The following is a 24,933-nucleotide window of genomic DNA, read 5'->3' on the forward strand; positions in this document are numbered from 1 at the left end:
CATGTGAGCACTACTGCCACACAGCCTGCTCTGGTCCTGCTCCCCAGCTGGAAATCCAGTCTGGGAGGGGGCATCCTACAAGGGTCTGCATCCCTGAGGACACTGGGAAATACTTTTCTTTCCGCACCATCCCTCACAGGGCCCTACAAGTCTCTGCGACATCTGGCTCCTACAGGACTTCTCCAGGCCCACCTAGCCTTGCCTACACTCATTCCAAACTGAATCAGATTCTCCCTGGCAGGTGAATCACTCCCCATTAATAAGTGCAGTGCTTGGAGGAGCTGCGTTAACTGTTTCAGGCCACTTGGGTGCCTTTCAGTACAGGCTGCTTCGGGCCAGAACACCTCAGTCCCATCCCTTTCACACTATGAATTTAATCAGCAGCCAGCAGTCAAGGGAGTTGACGCAGAAGGTGCACTAAGACTCATCTCCAATTAGCAAGCCTCAGTCAGGAGCTACCTACGGGGAGCAGGCAGCCCCAGGGGTAGACAGCCCACTCCTAATTATTCCTGCAGCAGGAAGCGAGGTCCAGACTGCAACTCTAACGGTAGTGGAGGGTGGGGGAGGCACAAAGCAGCAACAGCTGAAGAGGTGCCAGCAGCTGAGGCGCCGCACTCAGCCACGCAGCCCCAGGACAAACAATGCCACTGTCTGTAGTGTGCTGCGCATTACGAGGGGCTCCTCAGACAGATCTGATGCCCCGGGCACCAGGGAGCCCATCCACACCCACACCCACACAGAGGGATGGACACACACACACACACACACGCACACGCACACACACTATATATATGTATAAATTTGTGTGTATATGTGCACATACACACAGCCTCAGTGATGACTTAGCACCTCACTGCCAGGAGTGTCTTCTGGGACAGAAACGCATGTGTATGGAGGTTCACGCACACATTTCAACACCCACAGCCTGCTCTGCTCCGTGACAGTACTGGGAATGCCCCTGTAAATGAGCCAGGAGGTGAAGGCGGACCAGTGGGAGGCAGTGCTTAGCGCTTCTGAATGAGCCCTTTCCCGGCACCTGGTGTTTCCTGGGGTTGAACTTAACCTTGGCCTCTCTCTGCCCTAACCCGATACATTGACTCCATCTGGCTTTCTAACTCAGTGTGACAATAAGTCTGAGTCAACCCCTTGGTCACTTTCCTGGGGCTTAGTTCCCTCTAAGTCTAGAATGAAGGGAGGAGGAAAAAAAAAATAAGACACACCCCAATTGATCTTGTGTAACAGTAAAGATTAATGGGAAAGTGTTAAAAAAAAATCACAAAGAAGCTGCCCACTCTGTGGCAGTCTTGCACACGTGTACAATGAGTTTACCAGCCCATAAATATATGCAACCAACACAACCTCATGCTGCGGTGTGTACAAGGGTCTGAGAGTGACTGGCTATCATTTCTTGCTCTGGGCAAGCGTTCGCCTCTTTGCATCTTCTTCTCTAAGTCACTATAAGGTGTCAGTGTCAATCATTACCCTCTCCAGGTCCTGCCGCAGGTGCGTGAACAGCTGCAGCCTCCTAAACAAGACATCCTGCTCCCGCTTCGCTAGATTGTCCTCTTCGTCTTTCTTTGGGGTGATCAGGGGCTTGTTGAAGTTCACTTTCCTCTTCAACTTCCAGTACTGGTACAGGAAATCCACTACTTCCTCGGGCAGCCGCAGGGCCCTGGCGACATCCAGCAGGTTGACGAAGGTGTAGAACTCGTCTTCCAGCTGCTGCAGCTTCTGCTTACGGACACTGACCCTGTGGGCTTCCTCCCGGTTCTGCTCAAGGCTGGCAAAGGGCTCCAGAGGATCCCGGGGGGAACACTCAGGGGCCCCATTCTCCTGCGTGGCACCCTCACCAAGGCTCTCCTCGGCTTTCCTGTGTGAGCTATGCTTCGGGCAGTAGGACTTGAACTTCACTTCATCGTTCTCCGCCAAGATGGTCTTCATCTCCAGGCCCCGGTCAAAAGCACAGGTCACGTGGAAGGCCGTGCGGCAGTTTTTCACAGAGCACTGGGAAGAACCCACAGAGGAGAAAGACCGTTAGAGAGCAGCAATGATGGGCGCCCCCAAGGGGCCACACAGGCTCCCGCAGCAGAGCCCCACTTTGCAGCATGAGCCGAGGCAGGAAGGTTTACATGAATTAACCCTGGCAGATCAGGGCTCTCTAATGGGGTAAGACACAGAGTGTAAGAGGACTCTTCAGGTTGAAGTGTCCATAGCCCAATCAAACCATACGTAACATTCTTAGAAAAGTAACGACATCCAAATCCCCTCAAAGCAGACGGAATGACAAAAATGTGCGTGTAAAGGAAGACGGGTGATACTCGGAATGCGTGCTCAATATGCACAGTACAGCTGAGGGTACTTCAAAAAGTTCACGGAAAGTGAAAATAAAAGGGGTGTCTATTTTTGGTGCAAAATATTTTTGAAATCCATTCATGATTTGTTCACAATATGCATTTTTCATGAACATTTTGAGATTTCTGGGATACACAGACTTCAAAAACGTTTTTGCAGGGCTGGTGCCGTGGTGTACAGGTTAAGCCGTTGCCTGCAGTGCCAGCATCCCATGTGGGCACTGGCTCGTGTCCCAGCTGCTCCACTTCAGATCCAACTCCCTGCTAATGCACCTGGGAAAGCAGTGGAAGATGGCCTGAGTCCTTAGGCCCCTGCCACCTACATGGAAGACCCAGATGAAACTCCTGGCTCCTGGCTCAGCGTGACCCAGCCCTGGCCATTGTGGTCATTTGGTGAATGACCAGCAGATGAAGATTTCTCTATCTCCCCCCCCCCCTGTAATGAGGAATTCCAAATAATTAAATAAATAAAAATTATAATAATTCTGGATAGTGAACTTTAAAATGTTTTGCACCAAAATGAACATATCTCCTGTTTTCTGCCACCTTTCTGTCTGGCCCTTACAGCGCTGAGCTTCTAGTGATTTATGTCTAAAAGACTCGAAGTATCCCCGCCCCCCCAACAATGACCCCAAGTCCAAGCCGCCAAGGGAACATGGGTCCTCCGCCCTGATGCCAGCAGGAAGGGCCACAGCACCCCTGGAGGAGGGAATGCCGGACTTTCCCCAAGTGGCACCAGGGGTCCCAGCTGAGGGAGCCGAAGCGAAGTCCAGAAGAGCAGAGAACAAAAGGTGACGAGAGCCACCAGTACGGGAAGATGGAGCAAGGTCTCCGTGCCAGGCTGGGAACTTTGTTGGGTGCAAAGCAGCCGGCAGCCCAGGGAGGCCCTGAGCGCTGAGATCTGTATGTGCCACACCTGGCCACTCCGGAGCAGCAGCAGGACCGCCTGGGATCGGCTTCCTGTGGGTCCCAGGGAGGTCCACCCGGAGGCCAGGCGCTCCCCCGGCTGGGGCAGGGCTACAATTCAATGCCTTTGATCAAGATGGCAGCAAAGTGATTAACTGCTGCCCATCTGATCTTGCTGAGCAAATCCCTAGAAGGAGGTTCCCTGGCGGTGACTGAAGCCAGTCCCTTAAAGGCAAGACTGTACTGTGTGAGGCCAAGCGACCCCCAGGGCCCACCAGGGCTACAGAGAGTAGAATCCAGCAGCCGCAGGCCAACAGGAAAGTTTAATTACACTCACTCAACACACTGCCCTGGATGGCAGAGAATGGAGCTGGGGCTTTCTCTCCTCATCATTTCAGTGTTTAAGAGGTGACTTGCCACGAGCCATCATTTCTTCCAACACTACAAAGTCTCTTTCAATCCCAAGTACCAAAAAAAAAAAAAAAAGTCCCACCCAGTTCCCTTCACCATTCCCCCCATTACAAACACCTAAAGTGCATGAACGAACATAAATCTGTAATTTTATCTATAAATAACTGCAATTCCAAGAAACGTGTGAAACCAGCTTTGGTAGCAGAACACACGCATACACACCTGGCCACTATCACGGAAAGACAAGGGCCAGCCAAGCGGGAAGGAAAAGTGGCAACAGACGGCCGAGCCACTCTCTGGGTTTGGCTTCAACTACACTTAACCCAGGCGCTCTCACCTTAAAGAGCAATGAGCTGCAGCGGAGTATTTATACAGGACTTTGTAAGGACGCCAAATGGCCTTCCTCCGGGTTTTCCTATTCAGGTTGACTCAGCAAACAGATGTTACAGAAACATAAACCAGAGCCCTCGCAGCTGCAGACATTTCAGAGAGGAATTCTTTTAATAAAATCAATCCATTCTGTGAAGATATGAAAAATCTTCAGCCTGCCTTGGCCTCTTCTCCTTCAAATTAATGTTCTGGGAAAAAGAGGTCAATGGCAACAAAAAGGCATTCTATCAGTGCTCCTCGGAAAAGAGACAAAGACTCGTTCGCCCACCTCTCTTAAGCGCCAACTGAGCAGCAGGGCTGCACGCTCAGGGAAGGGCAGGGAGTCTGCTCAGAACATCAGGGCCGTGGAAGACAATGATTTCCATTTTCCGTGGTCTCTCTCAGCTCGTCTCCTGCAAGTGCACACACACGTGCACACCTGCGCTCAGGTCCTTTATAACTTCTCCACCAACTTCCTCCATCCAACTCTCAAGGCCAGAGGTGCTTTGTCATGTTTTAGGTTTCAACAGATTCTATTTTTATACCAAAAAACTTCACTATTTGCAAAATCCCACAAGCTGTCTCATGCCCCACCCTCTACATATTTCTGTTATATTTTGGAATCATGAACACCGGTAGAAGTGATAACAACACAGAAAGTACAACCATGTGGCTTGTAAAAAAGTGAAAACATTTTTAAAACTATTAGATCAGTGGTTTCTGTATCTTACCAAAAGAAATATTTATCAGCCAAAACACAGTGATTTTGCCTATGAGGTCATTTCTTTAAAACCCATGACTGGCAGTCTGACCACACTGGGAGTGAGTTTGTGTGTTTGTGTTTGTGTGTAGCTGGTGTGTTTTCTGCAGGGAGAGGCTGTCCCAGAATCTAGGGAGGAAGCTGAGGAAGAGCCTGTGGCCTGTACTGGCACATCCCAGAGGAAGAGCCTGGCTGAAACTACACGGCCAGCAGCAGCCACACACACCACTGCAGGCCTCTCAAATCCTGACCGAGGTCCAGAAGTCAACCTCTCAGTTTTGACACAGCACGACACCCATAGTCTCTCTCCTTAACTCTATCTGCTTCATGCCTTCCAGACACATCTATGTCTGGAATACAAATGTAGGCTTCGCTTTCACATACAGGTGCACACTCCTTGTGTGTACACATTTCTGTCCCTTATATATACACACACACCCCACCCTAAGGAATCAGAAGTCAGACTGTGTGCAAGTCAGGTAACAAAGAGCACACACAGCAGTGCTTCACGGATGCCCCTCTCCCGGAAGCTGCCTGGCTCCATGATACAGGAAGTGTCTGTTTTTCCAAATGTCAAAGCATCAGAAGGCCCAGGTGATTACAAACAGGTGTGCCCACCCTCGCCAGAGGCAGCCCCGGGGGTGAGTCAGGGCCAGCAGCTAAGTGCTGTGACTGCAGGTGGGAGGGTGGCCAGCTCTCAAGGGCCATGTTCATCAGGGAGAGTCTCCCTAGGACCCTGGTTCTTCCTAGGAGGTGTCAGCTTTCGGAAAGAGGCTGTGATGCCAGACTTAAGGCAGAAAGGGAAGAGGCAGAGACAAAATGGAACTGTCTCACAGCCCAGGCCGACCCTGAATTACCTTGTGATGTAAAGCTCAGGTTCTAGTTTCACTGGATACCGTCAGCCAATGAAAGGTATTCCTACTGGGCTGGGGCCATCCCTCGGGAACCTCACACAGGCTGCCAGCGCCTTGCCCTGCCTCCTGGATTCTCATCCCCTCTGCGCGCCCTCCTTCATCCCACTCCCTACAATGCAGGAAAGAACATACAATAATTACCTGTATAGAGGCCCCAAACTTCTCATTGCAGAGGCTGCACACCAGCGCCCACCGACTGCTAGGGATATGAGACACCTTCGTGATGGGCTCCATCTTCTCAGGGCTGCCAATGCTCACCTGAGGTTCAAAAACAGCAAGACAGGGTGGACGGCCATCAGTGGCAGAGCATGAAGGTTAAAACTGGAAGACACATTACTGGGGCTGATGGTGTGGTAAGGCAAGTAAGGCCGCCACCTGCGATGCAGGCTCTCCACGTGGGCGCCTTTTTGTGTCCCAGCTGCTCCACTTCCCATCCTGCTCCCTGCTAATGGCCTGGGAAAAGCAGTGGAAGATGGCCCAAGTGTCTGGGCCCCTGCCATCCACATGCGATACCCAGATGAAGCTCCTGGTTTCTGGCTTCAGCCTGGCTCAGCCCTGGAAGTTGCAGCCACTTGGAGAGTTAGCCACTGAATATAAGACTCTTCTCTCTCTTTGTAAGTCTTTTAAATTAATAAATGAATCTTGAAACAAACAAAAGACTAAACCCAGTACTTCCCTGCTCCCCTCCTACCACACAGAGGCAAGCAGCAGCCACCCCTCCTAGAGGAAGCAAACCCCTACTTAGAAGCATCAGGGGCCGGCGCCGCGGCTCACTAGGCTAATCCTCCGGCTCACTAGGCTAATCCTCCGCCTAGCGGCGCCGGCACACCGGGTTCTAGTCCCGGTCGGGGCGCCGGATTCTGTCCCAGTTGCCCCTCTTCCAGGCCAGCTCTCTGCTGTGGCCCGGGAGTGCAGTGGAGGACGGCCCAGGTGCTTGGGCCCTGCACCCCATGGGAGACCAGGAAAAGCACCTGGCTCCTGGCTCCTGCCATCGGATCAGAGTGGTGCGCTGGCTGCAGCGGCCATTGGTGGGTGAACCAACGGCAAAGGAAGACCTTTCTCTCTGTCTCTCTCTCTCACTGTCCACTCTGCCTGTCAAAAAAAAGAAGCATCAGGGCGTGGGCATCTGCAGTTGCTGCTGGGGTGCCCCACGGGAGCCCCCATCTCAGAGAGCAGGGTCTAGGCTGGAGCACCAGTCCCATTTCCAGCCAGTTTCCTCACTAATGCACACCCTGGGAGGCAGCCGGTGATGGCTCACATACCTGAGTCCCTGCCACCCACATGGGGACCCAGGCTGAGTTCCAGGTTCCTGGCTTGGGCCTGGCCCGGCCCCAGCTGTTGTAGGCATTCGGGGGATGATCAAGCAGATGGAAGATGATTGTTTCTCTTTTTCTATCTGCCTTTCATTTAGATAAAATCAATAAAAAATTACAAAGCTCTGCTGAAATTTCTGTAAAAAAATTATTCTGAAGTATCAGGGTGGCCTTGGGGGCCAGCTCAGGGCAGCGGGACATCCCAGGTGGGACCAACACTCAGACGACTGAGTTCTCACCAAGCCCCTGATGGCAAGGACTCCCATCTATCATGGGAATGCAATCCACATATACCTATGGCCCTCAATGGAGTTGTCAAGACTGAACACCTACCTTAAATTTATTTCAATAGGCTGTCAATAGTGGAGTAAATGTAAGCTATTTTTAATCCTCTCTCAGAAAACATTATTCAAAGTGGAAATTTACCAAGATAAAGAAGGTATCATCTTCGCATTCAGCCCAGATCACTGAGCTGTATCCTGTTAATACCAAACCACAAGGTCCAGGGCTATTGAGCCCCGAATCGTGAAACCTCGGTCCAAATCCTCCCCAGATAATTCTCCTCAGGAAAAAAAATGCACCAAAATCACACCCCCAAAATGCTGGAATCTGAATCACAAATGATATGCTCACAGCGAGCCATGCAAATTAAATTAGTCAAGGTCTGGGACTCGAAATAAATTAGACCAGACCTGAAATTAAAAAGGTTGAAGCTGAGGAAGAATTTAAATAAAAACCACAAAAGTGTGACCTAGAGTGGTGTTTTTTTTTGTTTGTTTTTAAACCACAGTGGCGCCTTGAGCAGGGCTTGCCAAGCACAAGGATTTGCAGCCCATCCTGGAGGAATGATACGGGCACCCCCAAACCACAGGCACCGAATGCCCAGGTCTGTGCCGGGGAGGGGGCGTATGCAATGGGATGGCAGCTCTGACGGGCAGGTAGGGCGAGGCGTGAGCACCATCCGGCTGAGCCCAGCCGCCGCTGCTGCCAGATCTGCCCACACACAGCAGCGAGGCGCCCCGGAGTCAGGTGCGGGGACGCACAACTACAGGGTGTCCTTCCCCCCACCTGCCCAACCCCAGGTAAGAGGCCCCAGCACCTCCGGAGAAGCTGCTGTAAAGAACCACACTCACCTCGGGGATCCACAGGGCACAGCTGACGTGGACCCATTTGGTTCCGCTGCGGGTGGGCTTCATGGCCCCGCCCTTCTTAGGGCACAGCAAACATTTTGGTTGAACACCCAGGGCACACGTCCGGCACAGCCAGCTGCCCTCCGGCACCTTGAGGATTCCGTAACAGGCCTGTAACGCCGCGGCACGGCCCCGAGGGAGACAGAGAAACAGAGAGGATCGATTTTCCCCGTGACACCCAGCAAGGTAAAAACTCCCAGCAGGGCTGCCACATGGGGACCCGCTCCCTGCAGGCGGCCTCCGGGACCCCAGGGTATCTGTGCTGAGGACACCTATGCAGTCACTGAGCACAGAAATCCTCAACACGCCACGCAGGGTTAAGGCCTGCGAGGTGAGCTTCTCCCCGTAGTGAGGGGAAACCAGGCACTCGGTCCCCCAGGGCTGCCCCAGCGAGGCGGCGGTACAAAGGGGAAGCAGCTCAGGCTGTCCCCAGGCCAGGCACGCACACTCACCAGAGCCCACTCCTGTCCCAAGGGAACCCAAAAGACAGAGAAAAATGAGACGATCGAAGAGAGACAGACTCTGGTCTTCTGAGCTGATATTTAAAACAAAGCCTATTTTGCCCAGGATGGCAAAAATTACCACAAAAAGGCATAAAATGCAGAAATCAAGGCTTTTGCAATGGAGGTAATTAAGAGAGTTTGAAGAGAGAAGAGGCGAGTGTTAAATAAGTGGGGAAACAGAAACCGCGGCGGCACCAGGAGCACACTCAGAGCAGCCTTGAGAAACCAACTGTTCCGAACTTTATCCTTAAATGAACTGGAAGTCAGGAAGCCGAGAGTCACGGCAACAGAGCTCGAAGCCTCCAGACAGAAAAAACACAGCCGCCCCGCCATCGGAGCGCTCGGGACGCAGAGAGGAAACCACAAGGATGAGTGCCGGGCGCGGCACGGTAACACCAGGCCCGCGAGCGCGGGCGGCGCCGTGAATAAGCCACTGTCCACACCGACCTAGTGGAAAAAACAGGGGTTTTTAAATGGAGCACAACTATTAAGGTTTCAAATACTAAAGGTCTGTAACAGACATTCTGGAGAATCTCATCTGGAAGACGTCATTTCTACACTGGAAAAGCAGGCCCGAGGTCGTTCCAAAGATCCAGTGAAGACTGTCTTCACGACAAGCCATGAAGGAGTTCCCCCAAAGAAAAATGCAGTAAATGCTAAGGAGAAGAGACTTACACGGATGGCGGAAGGGACAGCCATGGGAGCAGTGTAGGAGCCCCTGGATCCAGGGCCCTCTGCAGCCCGCCCTCCCCCTGACCCTGATGCCCTGTAGCTCATTCATAGAACAGGGGTTTAACTGGTTCTCAAGCAGAATGGAAAATACGTAGAACAGCAGGAAAAATACTGAAAAGCCATCCAAGTAAATACAAGAAGCATCCTCAACAAACAAGCAGCAATCACAATATCGCAAAACTACCATGAGAAGTCTCCACTACCCCAGGGAAACTTGCCAGACAACCTGAAAACCCAGGTCCAGGGTGGGCCGCCAGAGGACCACAGCAGTGGTCTCCTTGTCAGGATGAGCCGGGACACGGGCACGGCTGGCAGAATGTTCAGACTCCAATAAAGCCCAAGAGGCAGACAAATCGTACAGAAAAGAACAATCCAGAACTTCACGGAGTAAACTGCGTTCTTCCTGAGGTCACCCCAGCAAGCAGCCTTTAAAGAGGTCTATTTTAAGTCTCAGCATCCACAGGTGGATTCAAAGGATTCAACAGGCCAGGACGATGGCCTATTAAATGCTAAGGGCCTGTGTGGACACCCATCTCCATGCACATCTGAAAACTTCATTACTGCATGAAGTAATGCACTTTAGTCCTATGGATTTACCTTTCTGTGGCAAGCAAATCCTATCACCATCAGGAACGTTATCACCAAGGGGCTACTTTCTGCCCCCACAGAAACCATCTTAGAACGTGACCTCACTTAGAAACAGAATCACTGTAGATATGTGATTAAGATATGTGACTGATAGTGAAGACACACACACACACAGCTGATGTGACCACAAGGGCAACTGTTAAGCCTAGGAGGCCAGCCAAAGGTGCTGGGGATCACCATCCACTAGGAAAAGTCAGGAGCATGGCCCCCCAACGACGCCTTTATCTTGAACTTCACCTTCAACTTTATCTAGAATTTCAAGCTTCCAGAACCATAAGACAATAAACTTCTGCTGCTTTAAACCACTCGGTCTGTAGTATTTTGGAAACTAACGTAACATACTAACTGCCTTTTCAAGGGTTGCTTTGTTTTCGCACTGTTCTTAATTGGATCCTCGCTTTCTGGTTGTAAAAGCAGCAAGAAATATTTCCAACCCTGTAAGAAGCTACCAGAGGGAATAAAAAAGATGTTCATACAGCACGTTTCTTCAAATCACTTAGGACGAGGAGAATGGACCACCCCATAGGGAGAAAGGGCCCCGGGCTCCCGGCGGCACCCTCCCGTGGGCAGCCGGGCTCCCCTACCAGGCGCACCTGGTGCACGCAGATGTTGCACTTGTCACAGAACACCATCTCATTGCCATCCTCGCCGTCAGGCGACTGGCACACGTCACAGACAACATCTTCGTCATATTCGATCCCCAGGCCTTCCTCAGTCTCTATGGCATGATTCATATTGTCATAGCATCGCTGTTCAAACTCCTCCAGCACCCGCTCCATGGTGTACTCATCCAGTTCAGGCATTCCTGAAGGAAAAAGGCCACAAGACCCACTTTAATAAATCTGTATTAACAGATGAGATCATTAAAAAATTCTTTATACTTATACAATTCACAGTGGCTAAATACCCTGAATAAATCGGTGAGTGGCCCCAGCTTTTCTACTGAATGCCTCTCAGATCCTTCCAAGGATCAATCAATCTTTAAATTAATTAAAGGCAGAAGGAGTCTTCCATGCAAGAAATAAAGCAAAAGATAAACCCCTGAAGGATTCAAGGATATGAAATACATATAGAGTTAAGTAAGTCATTTCATTATATTTATCATATGTAGCAACTACCGTGTAAGTGACTTCAAAACCATGACCACAAGTTATGGTTTGGGTGTTTTTAAAAAACCTTCCTTTCTTGGCATTGCAAAGTGCTTGGCACCAGATTTGACTGTGAGCACTCAAATGCTTTTAACTGGTTTATCCCTCCTCGCCCCTGGAATTGTACTGAGTTGAAATGCATAGTTAATCAGATGCGTGAAAGACTGAAATACAAGGACATGACTGAAGCCAAGGAGACAGTTCACTGTGAATTAAAGAAACTGCACTGTTAGGCAAGAATGATCAAAAATAGATTTCAAGTGGATATCGTGGTTATAGCTGGTGCTGGGCTAAGATTTTTTTTTCTTCTTCTCTTTGTGGATATTTTCCAAACCTCCTACATTAAAAATACTCATGTGGGCAGGAGAAACAGGCTATAAAAAATACTCAAACAGGACATTCAAGTGGCAGGAAAACAATGGAAATGCTATTAGAGTCTCCAACAACTTGTATGCATTATCATAAATTTTAAAATCAAATTGACTCAAGTTTTTAAAAATCTGAGGAACACATTATGATGCTGTGATAATAAGCCCTAAACACACATTCAAAAAACCCACCCTAATTAATGATCATGTAGATGGTTTCTCCACTTCCAGGCACAACCCAGTGTCTTCTAATGGTTTTGCAAATGCCACTGGCTTTGAAATCACAATCCCATGCTCTATAATTTGTATCATAAGAAAGACCAATTACAGCTAAGACAAGCAAGTGTTCAGTTTGTTACACAACCACAAAAACGTATCCTGCAAAAGTATTCAGAATTATCTTTACACCTGACCATTAGCCCAGTTCTTAGTATTTAAGCCATGCACGGAAGCCCCAGGGTCCTTGGGCCGAGTCCTCTGACTTGACACAGGTCTCGAGTACATGTCACTGGGCTTCGCAAGGCTGCTTACAAAGCAGCACATCATCATCTCTGAAGCTGAAATGGAGCATTCAGTTCCAAGAGAGCTCTGAAAACTTCTATACAGATTCTGCAGGACAACTTCCGGGACACCTGAAGCAAGGACCAAAAGGAAGGAAAGCTACGAGGTCTAGCAAAATACTTCAGTAACCAAAACAGCAGCATTCTCTGCTCCAGCTCCACTGTGGATCCCATGCACTGACAGGCTGCATAGTGTCATGGAAGGATAAGCCATCTATCATGCGCCTAGCTCTGTGCCAGTCTCCGACCCTCAAAACTGACCACTACCAGACACCTCATGATTAGTATGCACTGGAAGGCAAATCAACAGTTCATGCCACTACCGGACCCACTAAAGCTAGCTAATCCTGGTGGTGTGTGATGCAGAGAGCGGACTCGATGCAACAGTTTGGATGTGATCTGAGTGTGTCCCCCAGGAAAGTGGTCCTAAGGTTGGGGACTGCTCCTTCTCACGAAGGGACTGACGCCACGTCACAGAAATGGTCTCTCGGCACTGGATTATTCCTGGGGGAGTGAGCCCGGCCCCTCCCTGCTCCCATGCTTCCTAGCTCACACACACACACGCATGTCCCCTTCTCCACTCCGCCACTTCCCTTCTCGCTCCTCCACCAAACTGTTCAACCTTCTAGCCATCAGGATCTTGAGCCAAATACACCTCTTTTCTGAATGTATTATGCAACATCAGGCCTTCCATTAGAGCAACCCAAAGGGACTCAGACAACTGACCTCACTGTCTTGCTCCTCACAGCCTTCAAGTAAACTGCTAGCCACCACGGCTGGTGTGCAAATGAGACCTCCATGCTGTCACCCTTGTCCCAAAACCCTGAGACCAAGTGACTGAGGTGCACAAGCTGCAACTCTACATATACCAACAAGGGCTTCCCACAGCACACACAGCAGGAAACTACAACTTCCTCTATGGTCAGTGAATGAGGGGGGTTAGACCAGAGAAGAGAGAGGAAATGCACAGTGCCCCATGAGAAACAGCCCTCATCAGCCCCACCCCTGTCTTCCTCAAGCCACACACCAATTCTGAATCCATCCCAACACACCTGCTACAGGCAGACGGGCTGATGTAGAAAGAGCCCACGAGCCTGGAACCAAGGGATACTGCGGCATCTCCACGCCGCAACCTAATGTGCCAGAAGGGCTTCCCTAACCACCCCTCGTTAATCACGACAGCGCCTCTCACCCATCTCCTTAAATTCTTCATTGGTCAGTTCCAGCCATGCAGCGTCCATGTCATTGAGGTCATAGCGACACACGCTGTCAGCCAGCGTCCGGATATCAACATAGCCCAACTCTGGTGGCTCGGAGCTCGATGACACGATGTACTTCTTGGGCCTGATAAACATAAGGGATTTCTCCTCAGACACGACCCTGGGTAACAAGAACACAAGGCAGCCAGGTTACCCTCTCTGCCATGTAGGAGGAAGACTGTCAGAAGGCCCCGGCTGCAGAACGCTCCTCCAACCCCCAACCCAGGTCACGACCAGGTTCACGGGAAACAGATACACCCCAACGCCATCACCCATTAAGACCCCTATAAGAAGTCACTAAAGCCCAACATGAACACAGATATAAAGGAAAGCACTGCCGAAGGCTTCAGAGCCAGGCTTCCTGTGCAGGTGCTATGGCGCAGCAGGTTAAGCCGCCACTTGGGATATGCACGGCCCATACTGGAGTGCCTAGGACTGAGTCTCATCTCTGCTTCAGATCTAGCTCCCGGCTAATGCACACCCTGGGAGGCTGCAGGCAGATGGCTCAGTACTTGGGCCCATGACACTCACACCAGACACCTGCATGGAGCTCCCAGCTCTTGGCTGTTGCGGCCATTTGGGAAGTAAATCAAGATCTCTGTTTCTTTCTCTCTGTGTCACTCTGCCTTTCACATGAAAATAAAATCAGCTTCCTAGGACACTACCATGCCCACCACCATCCACTGACTGCAGCTGCTCTGGCATGCTGTCCACATTGGAAACACTGGCCACCCAGGACCAAGGGTTAATCCGTAAGTCACCTTGCATTAACCCGGCCTGCTCATCCCTGCTGGAGGCCATCACGACCAGGGCTTGCCAAGCACTGGGATCTCAGAAACACGTGAGAAGCTTGTGGAGGCCAGGGCAGCTGCGCGAGCCCCAAGCAGGGCATGCACAGCACAGTGCTGGGAGGCAAGGAGACGTCTTGCATCTTTATCGAGAGACAGCAATAGGCTGAGGCCCTCACCATGAGTCCTGGTCAAAGAGGGGACTCCCAGGAACTCAAGCTTCCTCTTCTCATACGGCCACACATTCTCTCCACCACCTGCTACCGCCTGGACAAGTACTGTGCCCGCCTCAACCCCCTCCAAAGGGACAGGTACGTGAGAAGAGCAACTCCCTCCCACTGGGCACCAGGGACCCTCTTCCCAGAAGTCCACAAGATGCCTCCACTTCTGTGCTTCCACAGTCTGTGTTTGCCCAGAGGCATCAGTGTGAAGCAAGTTCCTCACAACTGCCAGACTGGTGTTATCTACACTGCACTGGACACACAGAGGGGATTAGCTCCCTTTGCTCCCCCAAGAGCAAGATTTCAAGTGAACACTTTCACGGCTGCTTAATGCTCACTTCTTCTGCCCTGGGCTCCCAAGTGAGACAGAACCGATCGACAGGGAACTCTCAGCGGCAGCAAGAATGCTGAAACCCCAGTCTGTCCTGCAGAGCCCGAGGACACTCGCCTCCAGAGGCCAGGCCTCCAGCCCGCAAGGCCACAGGGCCCACTGACTCCCATCCCAGCCTGTGCACCGGCACCGGGCTCCGAGACAACATGGGCACTTGCCGCCACTGTAGGTTCTCAGGTGTCCCAAAGTGACAACAACCAAATTCCGTCACCTCAAACTCCTGGAGAGACTCCAGTGGGTGGGGGCCAAGAGAGAAGCCCAGTCCACATTCAGCCACGGCCAAACAGTCTGCTTCACAAAGCAGCAGCCGACTGACGGCCTGGCCGAGAAACCAGGTGCTGGCTGAGCACACAGGGCGCTCAACCTCTCTGAAGAAAACTGCAGGACACACGGACCGGGAAGGTGGGGTGAGATGAGCCAGGTGGGTATAATCTGATTCTGGGGTGAGTCGGGAAGGCCTGCGCCTGAACAGTCCCTTCAGCAAAGGAATTCTGTCAGCAAACCCACAGCACACACAGCAAGATCAGCTGGCAGGCAGGTCTCTGCACACCTGTCCTCCAACAGTGGCACCAGCCCCCACAGCGCGGATACGTGGGCCTCGCTGGGTGCCAACGAGGCCAGACACTTCTCTCCCAGGGAGCCATGCTACAGAGCAAACGCAGAGCGCAGGGAGAAAGGCACCAGCTGAGTGAACGTGCCATTTCCCTCCGAGCCAGTCCCTGCCCTGTGTGTCTTGGAATCTGCTCTCCTCTCCTAAGAGAGCCGTCCCCAGAGACAGCTGCAGTGCTGGCTCCACTTGACACGTCACACTGTCTCACCACCTGCCCAGTACCTGGCTACGGGGACAGGAGGGAGGGCGACAGCAGGTGCAGAGGCAGCTCTACCTGGCCACTGGCTGAGGGATGGTTCCCGGGCTCACGGGCACTTGGACCCCTTTCTCCCACTCCTGTCTCCAGGGATCTGCCAACACGTAGTACTCATCCGGGTTCAGCTGGTAGGAGTCATGCAGCTTCATGGCGGTGATCAGGTCTGTTCTAAACACCTGGAAAGGGAGAGAAAGGGACACTGACATTTGATATTTGCCTTCTGATTCAGAGTTCCGGCAGCTGCAGGTAACCATGGAGCTGCCATGCAAGGTCACTGTATCAACAAAGAACGAGGCTGACCTATCATTACAGAAACCCTGTGGCTGACACGCCTTCACCTCTCCCAGGCTTAGGCGGCAGCTGATGGAACACCGCCCTCTGAGTCCACACTGCAGGCACAACAGTGTCTGCAACACCAACACAGCAGCAGAAGACTCCTCATCGTCCCCCCGTGAGAAACTTCTAAGAACTCTCAATTCACCCAGAGGGCTGCTGAAAGTGTGCACCTGCGAGGAGCTAGTTCATCCAAAGGTGCTCTTTCGCTAAATGTTTTACAAGTAAAACTCCACCAACCATGTGTAACTGCAGGCCAAAACCTTGTGGAATCACCAGGACCTCATCATCTTCTACACTCACACTGCTCCCAGCCCACCGCGACCTCACAGGGCATCAGGTTTACGCCAAGGTACCTGTGAGGTCAAGGTCAAGGTCCAGGTTGGTCAGTGCCAGGCAGACCCACAGGCCTGGAAAAACCAGGAAAGAAGCAACAGCAGGCCCCATGGGTGCTTGCAGAGACTGCTTGCACACCGTCACTGGCATAACGTCCACCCAGGAAGCAGTGGAGAGGAGACAGGGAAAGACAGAAAAGGAGGAAAGGTGGCAGAGAGAGAGAAGAAGGTTTGCTTCCCCATCAGGCCAAAGAAAAGAGGGGGGAAAAAACATAAAACTTAAAGTACTGCTCCTCAGCCAAGAGATCCCCCCATTTGCTCGTCCCAGACACAGAGAGGGAAAACCGTAGGAAAGGCCGCCCTCCCAGCCTCGGCTCCTCTGCACTCACCGGTCTGCAGCATTCGCAGTCACCAAGGCCTGACATCCGGGCACAGCACGCACCGCCTCCCGGCCAGCGAGTGCAGCTGGTCCCCTCTCGAGCCCTGTCCTCGGCCCACTCACGTCTAAGGGCTACATAAGGAAGCGCTGACCTTGGCACGAGCGCCAGCCCAGAGTTGTATTTGGCACACAGCGAGCCTGCATCCGTAAGCTGCCCTCTCTGTTTACACAAGCCACAATGCTGAAGTCTCTCTTCTCAGGACAGGGAGTTCTTTCTTGTGCTGCGAAGCACAGTTCACATCATATGCCTGCTAATAGATCCATATTTGTTTTTCCTGGTGGCTTTTCAGGCTGCTGATCACTTTAATAAACTTCGTCCTCATGAAGTCTGAGGGAGTGTCTGAATTTTAAAAAAGGCCATTTCTCCAGGCTGCCAGGTCCAACACCAGCTTTTCCCAGTTCACCACCCCCTATGTCTAAAGTCCCATTAACAAGCAAGAACCTGGTCGTGCACCTTCCACAGAAACCACTGGGGTCCCTTCAAGCATGGGAACCCCCAAAGCAGGTGTCCAGCACAGTCCCCTCCCAGCCCCAGGGGAGAGGCCTGTGAAAACCCAAGGCATGGGCCCACACCATCAAGAAACAGATCAGATCAAAGGAAAAGATGGAGAGAAAATGAAAAACAAGGGAAGAAAGAAGAATGAAAGAAGAACCAAAGAAGAAGACAACCAATCTGAAGCAATGAGATAAGAAAAGGCAGCCCACCAGTGCTTGACTCAAAGACCAGTCAAGGACTGAAACACACACCTCAAATGGACGCAAGCTCCCCAGTTCCCAGCACAGGTCAGCACTGGCACTTGACGTAGAAAGTTGTTGGAGCTCAGAGCTGAACTCTGGGAAATCTGCATGGGTCAGGGACAAGGCCAGAGCAAATCCTTGCTACCCAGCTCCCCCCTGCTGCTTGGTGCGGGCGCTGGCAGCAGGGCTCCGTCGACACTGCTGAGCAGCGAGTCACAACCCCTTAGTAGGGCTGTCTGTGCTCAGTGCTGCAGTAACAGGAGCACACTCCATCTAAGTGCAAGGAAAACCTCGTAGTAGCTATGCACACAGTGACGAGTACCAGGTGCTCCAGTACTGCAGGGAAGGAAGTGAGCGCTCCTGGCTCAAATGAACAAAACCAACCAAGGGGCCAAACAGCCACCTCCCCAGGAACTGGATCCAATGCTGAAGTGCCCCCTTCAATGGTTTCTCGTGACCCTAAAGGATGCTCACTGCCATCTTGAGGAAGATGGCTTTCTGCATCTGAGCAACCATCCTCTGCCCATCACAGTGGCACCTCCAGGAAGCCCTGTCCCTGTGCTGCCGCTGAAGGATGAGTCTGTCTTCAAAGTCACCCCACACCTTAGTGTTCCACCCAAAACTCTCATCCCCGTAACCTGCTCACTAGAAACTGCACCCAACCAAAATGCCATTCCTTCAGTGACTTCAAAGTGCCATTCCTGGGGCCAACGCTGTGGAGTAGCGGGTAAAGCTGATGCCTGCAGTGCTGGCATCCCATATGGGCGCCAGTTCAAGTCCTGGCAGCTCCACTTCCGATCCAGCTCTCTGCTGTGGCTGGGAAAGCAGTAGAAGATGGCCCAAGTGCTTGGGCCCCTGCACCTGCATGAGAGACCCAGAAGAAGCTCCTGGCTCCTGGCTTGGGATCGGCACAGCTCTGGCCTTTGTGGCCAACTGGGGAGTGAACCAGTGGATGGAAGACCTCTGTCTATCTCTCTGCCTCTCCTTCTCTTTCTTTGTAACTTTCAAATAAATAAATAAATCTTTAAAAAAAAAAAAAAAACGGCAAAATGCCACCCCTTCAGTGACTTCAATCCTCACAGCCCAGCGAAGGTTTTCGGGGGAAACAGCTCTCAGGACTGGCAGGGTCCCAGCAGAGAGAAATACACCTAAACACAATGTCAGAGAAGAAACGACAGGGTTGGGGGAGCAGGAGGAACAGGGGAGAACGCCTTAAGTATAATCCCCAAAACAAAACTCCCAGATTAACACTGGGTTGTGCCAAATAAGCCACAAAGTCGTGGCTAAAACTAACTTGAGGCTGGCAGTGACTTGGCAGCAACCGAACCCACTGATCTCCTAGCCAGAGGAAAACTTGTGGAGAGCCAGCAAAGATGGAACAGGAGAGCAAAGAATGAACGCAACTAATGATACCAGCCAGCACTTACTGAGCACTTCTCACGTGCCAGGACTATGCACGTGCTTGCTCCGGGGCTGCCTGCATATTAACCCACAGAATCCTCAAGGATTCATGAGGGGACACCTGTGTCTTCCCCATCTCACAGACTCGGAAACAGGCACAGGACTGCAGACATAAACAGCAAACTGGGCTGTGTGTGTGGCATGGACGCCCCTGCGCACACACACACACACACACACACACACTCCACACAGTGAGACAGACAGGCATCCCAGAAGTACCTCTGATGGCTTTCGATCTTCATGTCTGGAGCAGGAGCTTCTCCTGTGCTGGGATCGAGAGTTCTGAGACCAGGTAGTTGACAGGCCTAAAGAAACAAAGATCCAAAGAGGAACTATTTATTATAAACAGCACGGGCCCCTCGGTGCTCCCGGAGGTTCATTCTCGTCCTCAAACATCAGGGTTCACCTGGGTGCCGCTGCAGGAGACAGCCGGCAAACTCTCTGGGTGCTCACAAGCTCCTGCACTCCCACCACATACTGAATGCTCATTTCCCAAAGCAGGCCTGCACTGTGTGCAGCGACGCCGAGCCCTGGGCTCAGCACACAAGAGGGGACGGCCCTCAGAACCCCAGGAAGGTGGCACCTTCCCGGGGAAGCCCGCGCTTTTGAAGGCGTTCAAAGCCTCACATCGGCAAATACAAAGTGGAAAACGCCTTCCTGGGATTTCACTAAGCCTTGTAAATGCTAAGATCAGAACACTGAAAAGGAGCTGATGCCACAGGGCATAAAAACAGCATTCTCTAGAGCAGGGCACCTCTGGGGCTGGCGCTGTGCTACGGCAGGTTAAGCCACTGCCTGCAACGCCGGCATCTCCTGAGCACTGGTTCGTGTCTCAGCTGCTCCACTTCTGATCCTAATGCCTGGGAAAGCAGCAGAAGATGGCCCACGTGCTTGGGCCTCTGCCACCCATGTGGGAGGCTCAGATGAGAGTTCCAGGTTCCTAGCTTTGGCCTGGCTCAGCCAACTGTTGTGGTCATTTGGGGAATGAACCAGAAGACGGAAGATCTCGTGTGTGTGTGTGTGTGTGTATGTGTCTTATGTCTTATACTCTGCTCGCTCTCTCTCTCTGTAACTCTTTCAAATAAATATTAAGTCTTCAAAAGCATGCCCTCATGCCCACACAGAACCTAAGGTACCAACAGCCATATACCCTTTCAACCTGCCTCCTCCGCTCTCAGGAAAATGCTCTGGACCTTGCTTCCCAAGGGGCTCTAATCCCGTCAAATGGCCTGTCACCTACCATTCCAAAGTCTTGTGACTGCCCAGCCCAGCTCCTCTCTCCACCCTGCTTCAAGTGCTGCCTGCGCCTCATGGGGGCTCTCTGTGGGCCCCTCCTTTCCATGTACGTCCCCCCACCACCACTGTTTCTCCCATATTCACTCCTCTTGTTCCAGATGCTCACCCTGGGGAGTGCTCCCCCTTGTCTGAAATCTAAGCCTACATACTCCCCTAGACTAAGCTCCATCCCACACTCCAGACCCGGTTCCACCTTCAGATTAGACATCATCAGCCTACGGTGGTCTGAGATCTGTCACCTCAGCATTATAAAAACCAAACTCAAGTTCACCTAGCAGGGACCAGCACTATGGCATAGAAGGTTAAGACTCTGCCTGCGGTGCCAGAATCGAATACCGGTGCCAGCTGCTCACTTCTGACCCAGCTCCGTTACTGCACCTGAGAAAGAAGCATAAGATGGCTCAAGTGCTTAGGCCCCTGTAACCACATGGGAGACCCAGAAAAAGCTTGTGGCTCCAGGCTGTGGCCTGGCCCAGCCACAGCCACTGGGAGTGTGAACCAGGTGTTGAAATCTCTCTCTCTTTCTTTCTCTCTCCTCTCTGTATTTCTGCCTTTCAAATAAATAATCTTTAAAAAAAATTGCCCAGCATGCTCTGCCTCCTGCATCCCTACCTTGTTGAATGTCACCAACATTTCTACTGACACCTCTCACTCAGGACAGATGTGCATAAAGGCCAAGTCACAGCAATGCAACTCCCCATGGCTGGCCTCCTGTCCCTCTCCGCCGCTGCCTCCTGTTAACTCATTACAGGGCCTCCTACTTGTGGGTGGCCCACTGCTGCCAGAGATCAGAGGCCCTCACAGCCACCTGCAGCCCTTGCCCAAGTGCCTCATGACTCACCCGTGCTGCCCAGCTGCAACAACCAGCACCCCCACGCCACACACCCAGAAAGGAAGAAAATCTACAGAAAATAAAAGCCGAATGTCCGGCGGAACTCAATCCCTTGTCACTCAAAGAGTAAGCTCTTCTCCCGCAGACTCCAGGACCGGGACCCAGGGGCACTGAGAACCAGGCTCCGCACATAAGCCCATCGGCAGATTGGCAGTGCTGCCTGCCAAGAAGAGGTCCGCGGCACCCTTGAGCGCCCGTGCTGAGGCCCTGCAAGTGATCCCTGCCAGTTCACAAATCTCTCCAGGAAGTCTTCCTGTAGCACAGTTCCAGCTGTACCTTTACGCCCCAGATGAACAGGGAAGCTTCACTCTCATGCTGAGAGAAATATTCTGGACACACTAGCGTGAGCGAGCCCGACTTGCAGAAGTTCTAACCTGGTCACCAGAAGGGAAGCGGAAGCCATGCTGGGACCCAGCAGGGGAAGGAGGCTGTGTGGCTCCTAACAGCTACACACAGCTTCACCCCCAAGCCCGCACGCATCCAGGACGTGCAGGGAGGCAGGTGAAGGGGCCGGGTGAGGAAGGGAGGGCCCCTTCACTCTGAATCACCACACAAAGTATTAGAAATGATTAGGACAGAAGCTAGAACACTTGAAAAGGATGAAAGTGAGGCGGGGGAGAAGTACCTTACTGTCAAATACTTCCAGGGTTAATGCACAAACAACAAGTGTGCTCATTCTTGAGTTTTGTGACCCTCTTGTCTCCTCTTGGCAATCTGTCAGAAGTCCCTCCCCCTCCCTCAAGTGGTTTCCAAGACTCCCAGGAAGCTTGCAGCTCTGCTGACACCCAAGGAATGACACCCAAGGAATGACATCCCCTTGGAAATTTATCCTAGGACTATTTTTGTGAATCTTAAAAATTGGTGTCTACTTTGCTTTCAACAAGTTAGGTAGAGGCAGGCACTTGGCACAGCAGTTAAGCCACCACTTGGGATACCTGCATCCCACACTAAAGTGCATACCTAGTTCAAGTCCCAGGTCCTCAGCCTTCTGATCCAGCTTCTCACTCATGCACCCTGGAAGGTAGCACATGATGATGGCTCAAGTTATGTGGGTCTCTGCCACCCACATGGGAAACCCACATGGAGTTCCAGGCTCCCGTCCTGGCCATTTTGGGCATTTGCAGAGTAAAACAGTGCAAGGGAGATCTCTCTCTGCCAGCTATCTTACTCTATCTCTGCCTTTCAAATGAAATGTAAAAATTTAAAAATGAAATAAAAAACTTTTTAAATCCAAAGATGCTACATATTTAGCAACAGTATTATTAAACAAGAGACAGATCCATCCAAAATTAGTCTGTTCCATTTCCTCTTAATTTACCTAGTGTGGATATAACACAGGAGGGAAAGAAAGATTAATCCTACTAAACTCAATTTGCAGAAAAGGAAAAACTAGAAAACAAGCTAAATTTAAATTATCACTGACATTTTTAGCAGCTTCTTTAGTAAAGCCTGAAACAAGTGGGCACTGTGGTACAGTGGGCTGGGCTGCCACTCGAGACACCTGCAGCCCACATCAGAGTCCGTTCAAGTCCTGGCTACTCCACTTCCCATCAGCTCTCTCCTAATGTGCCTGGGAAGCAGCAGATGACGGCCCAAGTGCTTGAGTACCTGCCACCCAAGTGGCAGGTCTAGATGGGAGTTCCTGCTCCTGACTTTAGACAGGCCCAACCCCATCTGTTGAAAACATTTGGGGAATAAACCAGCAGAGGGAAGATATTTATCTCTCTAATAAATAAATTTTTTTAAAAAAAGCAAAAAAAAAAAAAAAACAAACCAGTAACAACCTAAAAATCCAGACTGTTATAAACAAAGTATGGTACATCCATACAGTAGAATACTATCACCCAGTAATAAAAAAAGGAATGAGCTATTAATATACACAACATGGATAAATGTTGAAATAATTATGTTTAGTGAAAGAAGCCAGACTCAAAAAAAAAAGAAGAAGAAGAATGTATCCTGTGTTATTCCATTTATATAGAACTCTGGAAAATGCAAACTAATCCATAGTGACAGAAAGTGCATCAGCGGTTGAGGAAAAGGAGCAAGGGAGGATTATCTGGATTTGTATGGTGCTGTGGATGTAAACATGCCAAAACATATCAAAATGTACACTTAATACATGCGGTGAACTGTGTGTCAATTATCCCTCAATAAAGTTATTAAAAATTATCACTGAGCTATCCTGCATTAACAGGAAAGGGAAAGAAAATCCTGTCATTTACACGGGTTATCTGTAGAAAACCTAGACTTGGCTGCTGAACCAGGCGGGAACCAGGGGCAGGGAACCTGGGATCTAAGAAACCGCGCTGCCTCCCACGACCAGTGTCACTTGTTGCTGCCATCACCTCCCTCTGAGCTACCTGCCCACATCAGAAACATTTACTGCAGCAAGAGCCCTCAGCACAAAACAGAATTCCCGATACATGCAACAGCTAAGCCAGTGCCGGGCACACAGTGGTTTCTCAGTACTTGTTTGAAAAAGTAGACTCCAAAAATGTTTAAGTGTTGTTCAGGATGGCGCAAGCTCTATAGCCAGAGCCATCACTGTAACCTAAGAACTAAAGGTGCAGATACCAGAAACACACTCCTCCTTTTTTTTAAAATATCAAAAGGCTGAGAAACAGAGACAGAGAGAGTACTCCCATCCTCCGGTTCCCTCTCCAAAAACCAGCAACAGCCAGAGCTAGGCCAGGCCAAGCCAGGAACCCAGAATTCAAGCAAGGTCTCCCACGGTGGTGGCAGGGACCCAAGAATTTGAGCCATCACCTGCTGCCTCACAGGGTGTGCATTAGCAGGAAGCTGGAACTGGAAGCAGGACCTGGGCTCAAACCCATGCACTCTGATATGGGATACGGGACTCCCAAGCAGTGGCATAACTGTTGAACCAAACACCCACTGTTATATTCCCCTGCTTTACCTGAGAAGATCTGTTCCTGAGGTCAAGGAAAATAAAGCAATAACACATTTAGAGACAGATCAGCGGTTACCACTGCTTCCTGCTTGAAATGCACTGACATCTGCCTAAGTATTCAAAGGCCAAAGGCCGGAGACTCAAAACTGACTCGTCCTTAAGCACCCTCATCCTCCCTGCAGTCAAACATTTCCCAGGCTGTCAGGAAGCCCTCAGACGATTATCAAAGCCAAAGTAACTCCTAACCCTCCTTAATTAAAAATGTGTGCAGACATATAGACAGACACAGACATAGATGTACTTTATAAAGCACTTTCTGGAAAAGCATTTTGGGCTGAGATTCAAACCCAAAATGAGCACATGTCAAACACCAAAAGGACTGGGAGACAGCGACTGAGGCTACACCATGGCACCAGCTACCAGGTGAAAACTGGGCTGAGGTTATCCTGGCTGCGGGTACACTCTGTTTCCGTTTCCAAAGTAATGATATTCAATGACAAACCAAATTATGAAGAAGGGGACAAGTAACATTTTTTTTTGTTTTTGCCTTCAGGAGACAAGGTGGGGATTCTATAACTCTCACACTAATGTCAAAAATTATTTTACTGCTGCCCACAAGGTAAGCTCACTACCTACAGTTAAGACCACTCTGGTAACCAATAAGTGACTTGAAATTCTTGACTTGTACTGTTCAAGTAAGAACAATTATATAGTAAAACTGTCTTACATGAGACAGTTTACTGAGTGGGAAAAGTGAGCGGTTTGTAAACCCTCAACCTCCAGCAAAACAGAACCTTTGGGTGCAACAGAAAGTTACAAAGGCTCAA

The 24,933-nt window shown here is 50.8% G+C and overlaps 1 protein-coding gene across 18 annotated transcripts in view; it reads right to left on the minus strand.

The window, feature by feature from the left end:
• JADE1 (jade family PHD finger 1) overlaps positions 1-24,933 on the minus strand; it is a 63,120-nt gene that overhangs the window by 10,830 nt on the left and 27,357 nt on the right. For 13 of the 18 annotated variants that reach the window (XM_051819883.3, XM_017347570.4, XM_089302488.1 and 10 more), the window contains exons 3-9: positions 19,224-19,309; positions 15,717-15,874; positions 13,366-13,553; positions 10,691-10,902; positions 8,158-8,325; positions 5,853-5,969; positions 1,483-2,004 (exon numbers count right to left, since the gene is read on the minus strand). In XM_051819883.3, coding sequence (XP_051675843.1) covers positions 1,483-2,004; positions 5,853-5,969; positions 8,158-8,325; positions 10,691-10,902; positions 13,366-13,553; positions 15,717-15,874; positions 19,224-19,309 — 1,451 coding nt within the window. Of the gene's footprint in view, positions 1-1,482; positions 2,005-5,852; positions 5,970-8,157; positions 8,326-10,690; positions 10,903-13,365; positions 13,554-15,716; positions 15,875-16,755; positions 16,892-19,223; positions 19,310-22,152; positions 22,201-24,933 lie in introns of those variants that run through there. The other 5 variants (XM_070047587.2, XM_070047582.2, XM_070047588.2 and 2 more) reach the window with 3 other exon arrangements.

This window comes from Oryctolagus cuniculus, chromosome 8 (genome assembly GCF_051225735.1).
Source record: "Oryctolagus cuniculus isolate XC-2025 breed Fujian yellow rabbit chromosome 8, ASM5122573v1, whole genome shotgun sequence".
In the NCBI taxonomy this organism is placed as follows: Eukaryota; Metazoa; Chordata; class Mammalia; order Lagomorpha; family Leporidae; genus Oryctolagus; species Oryctolagus cuniculus.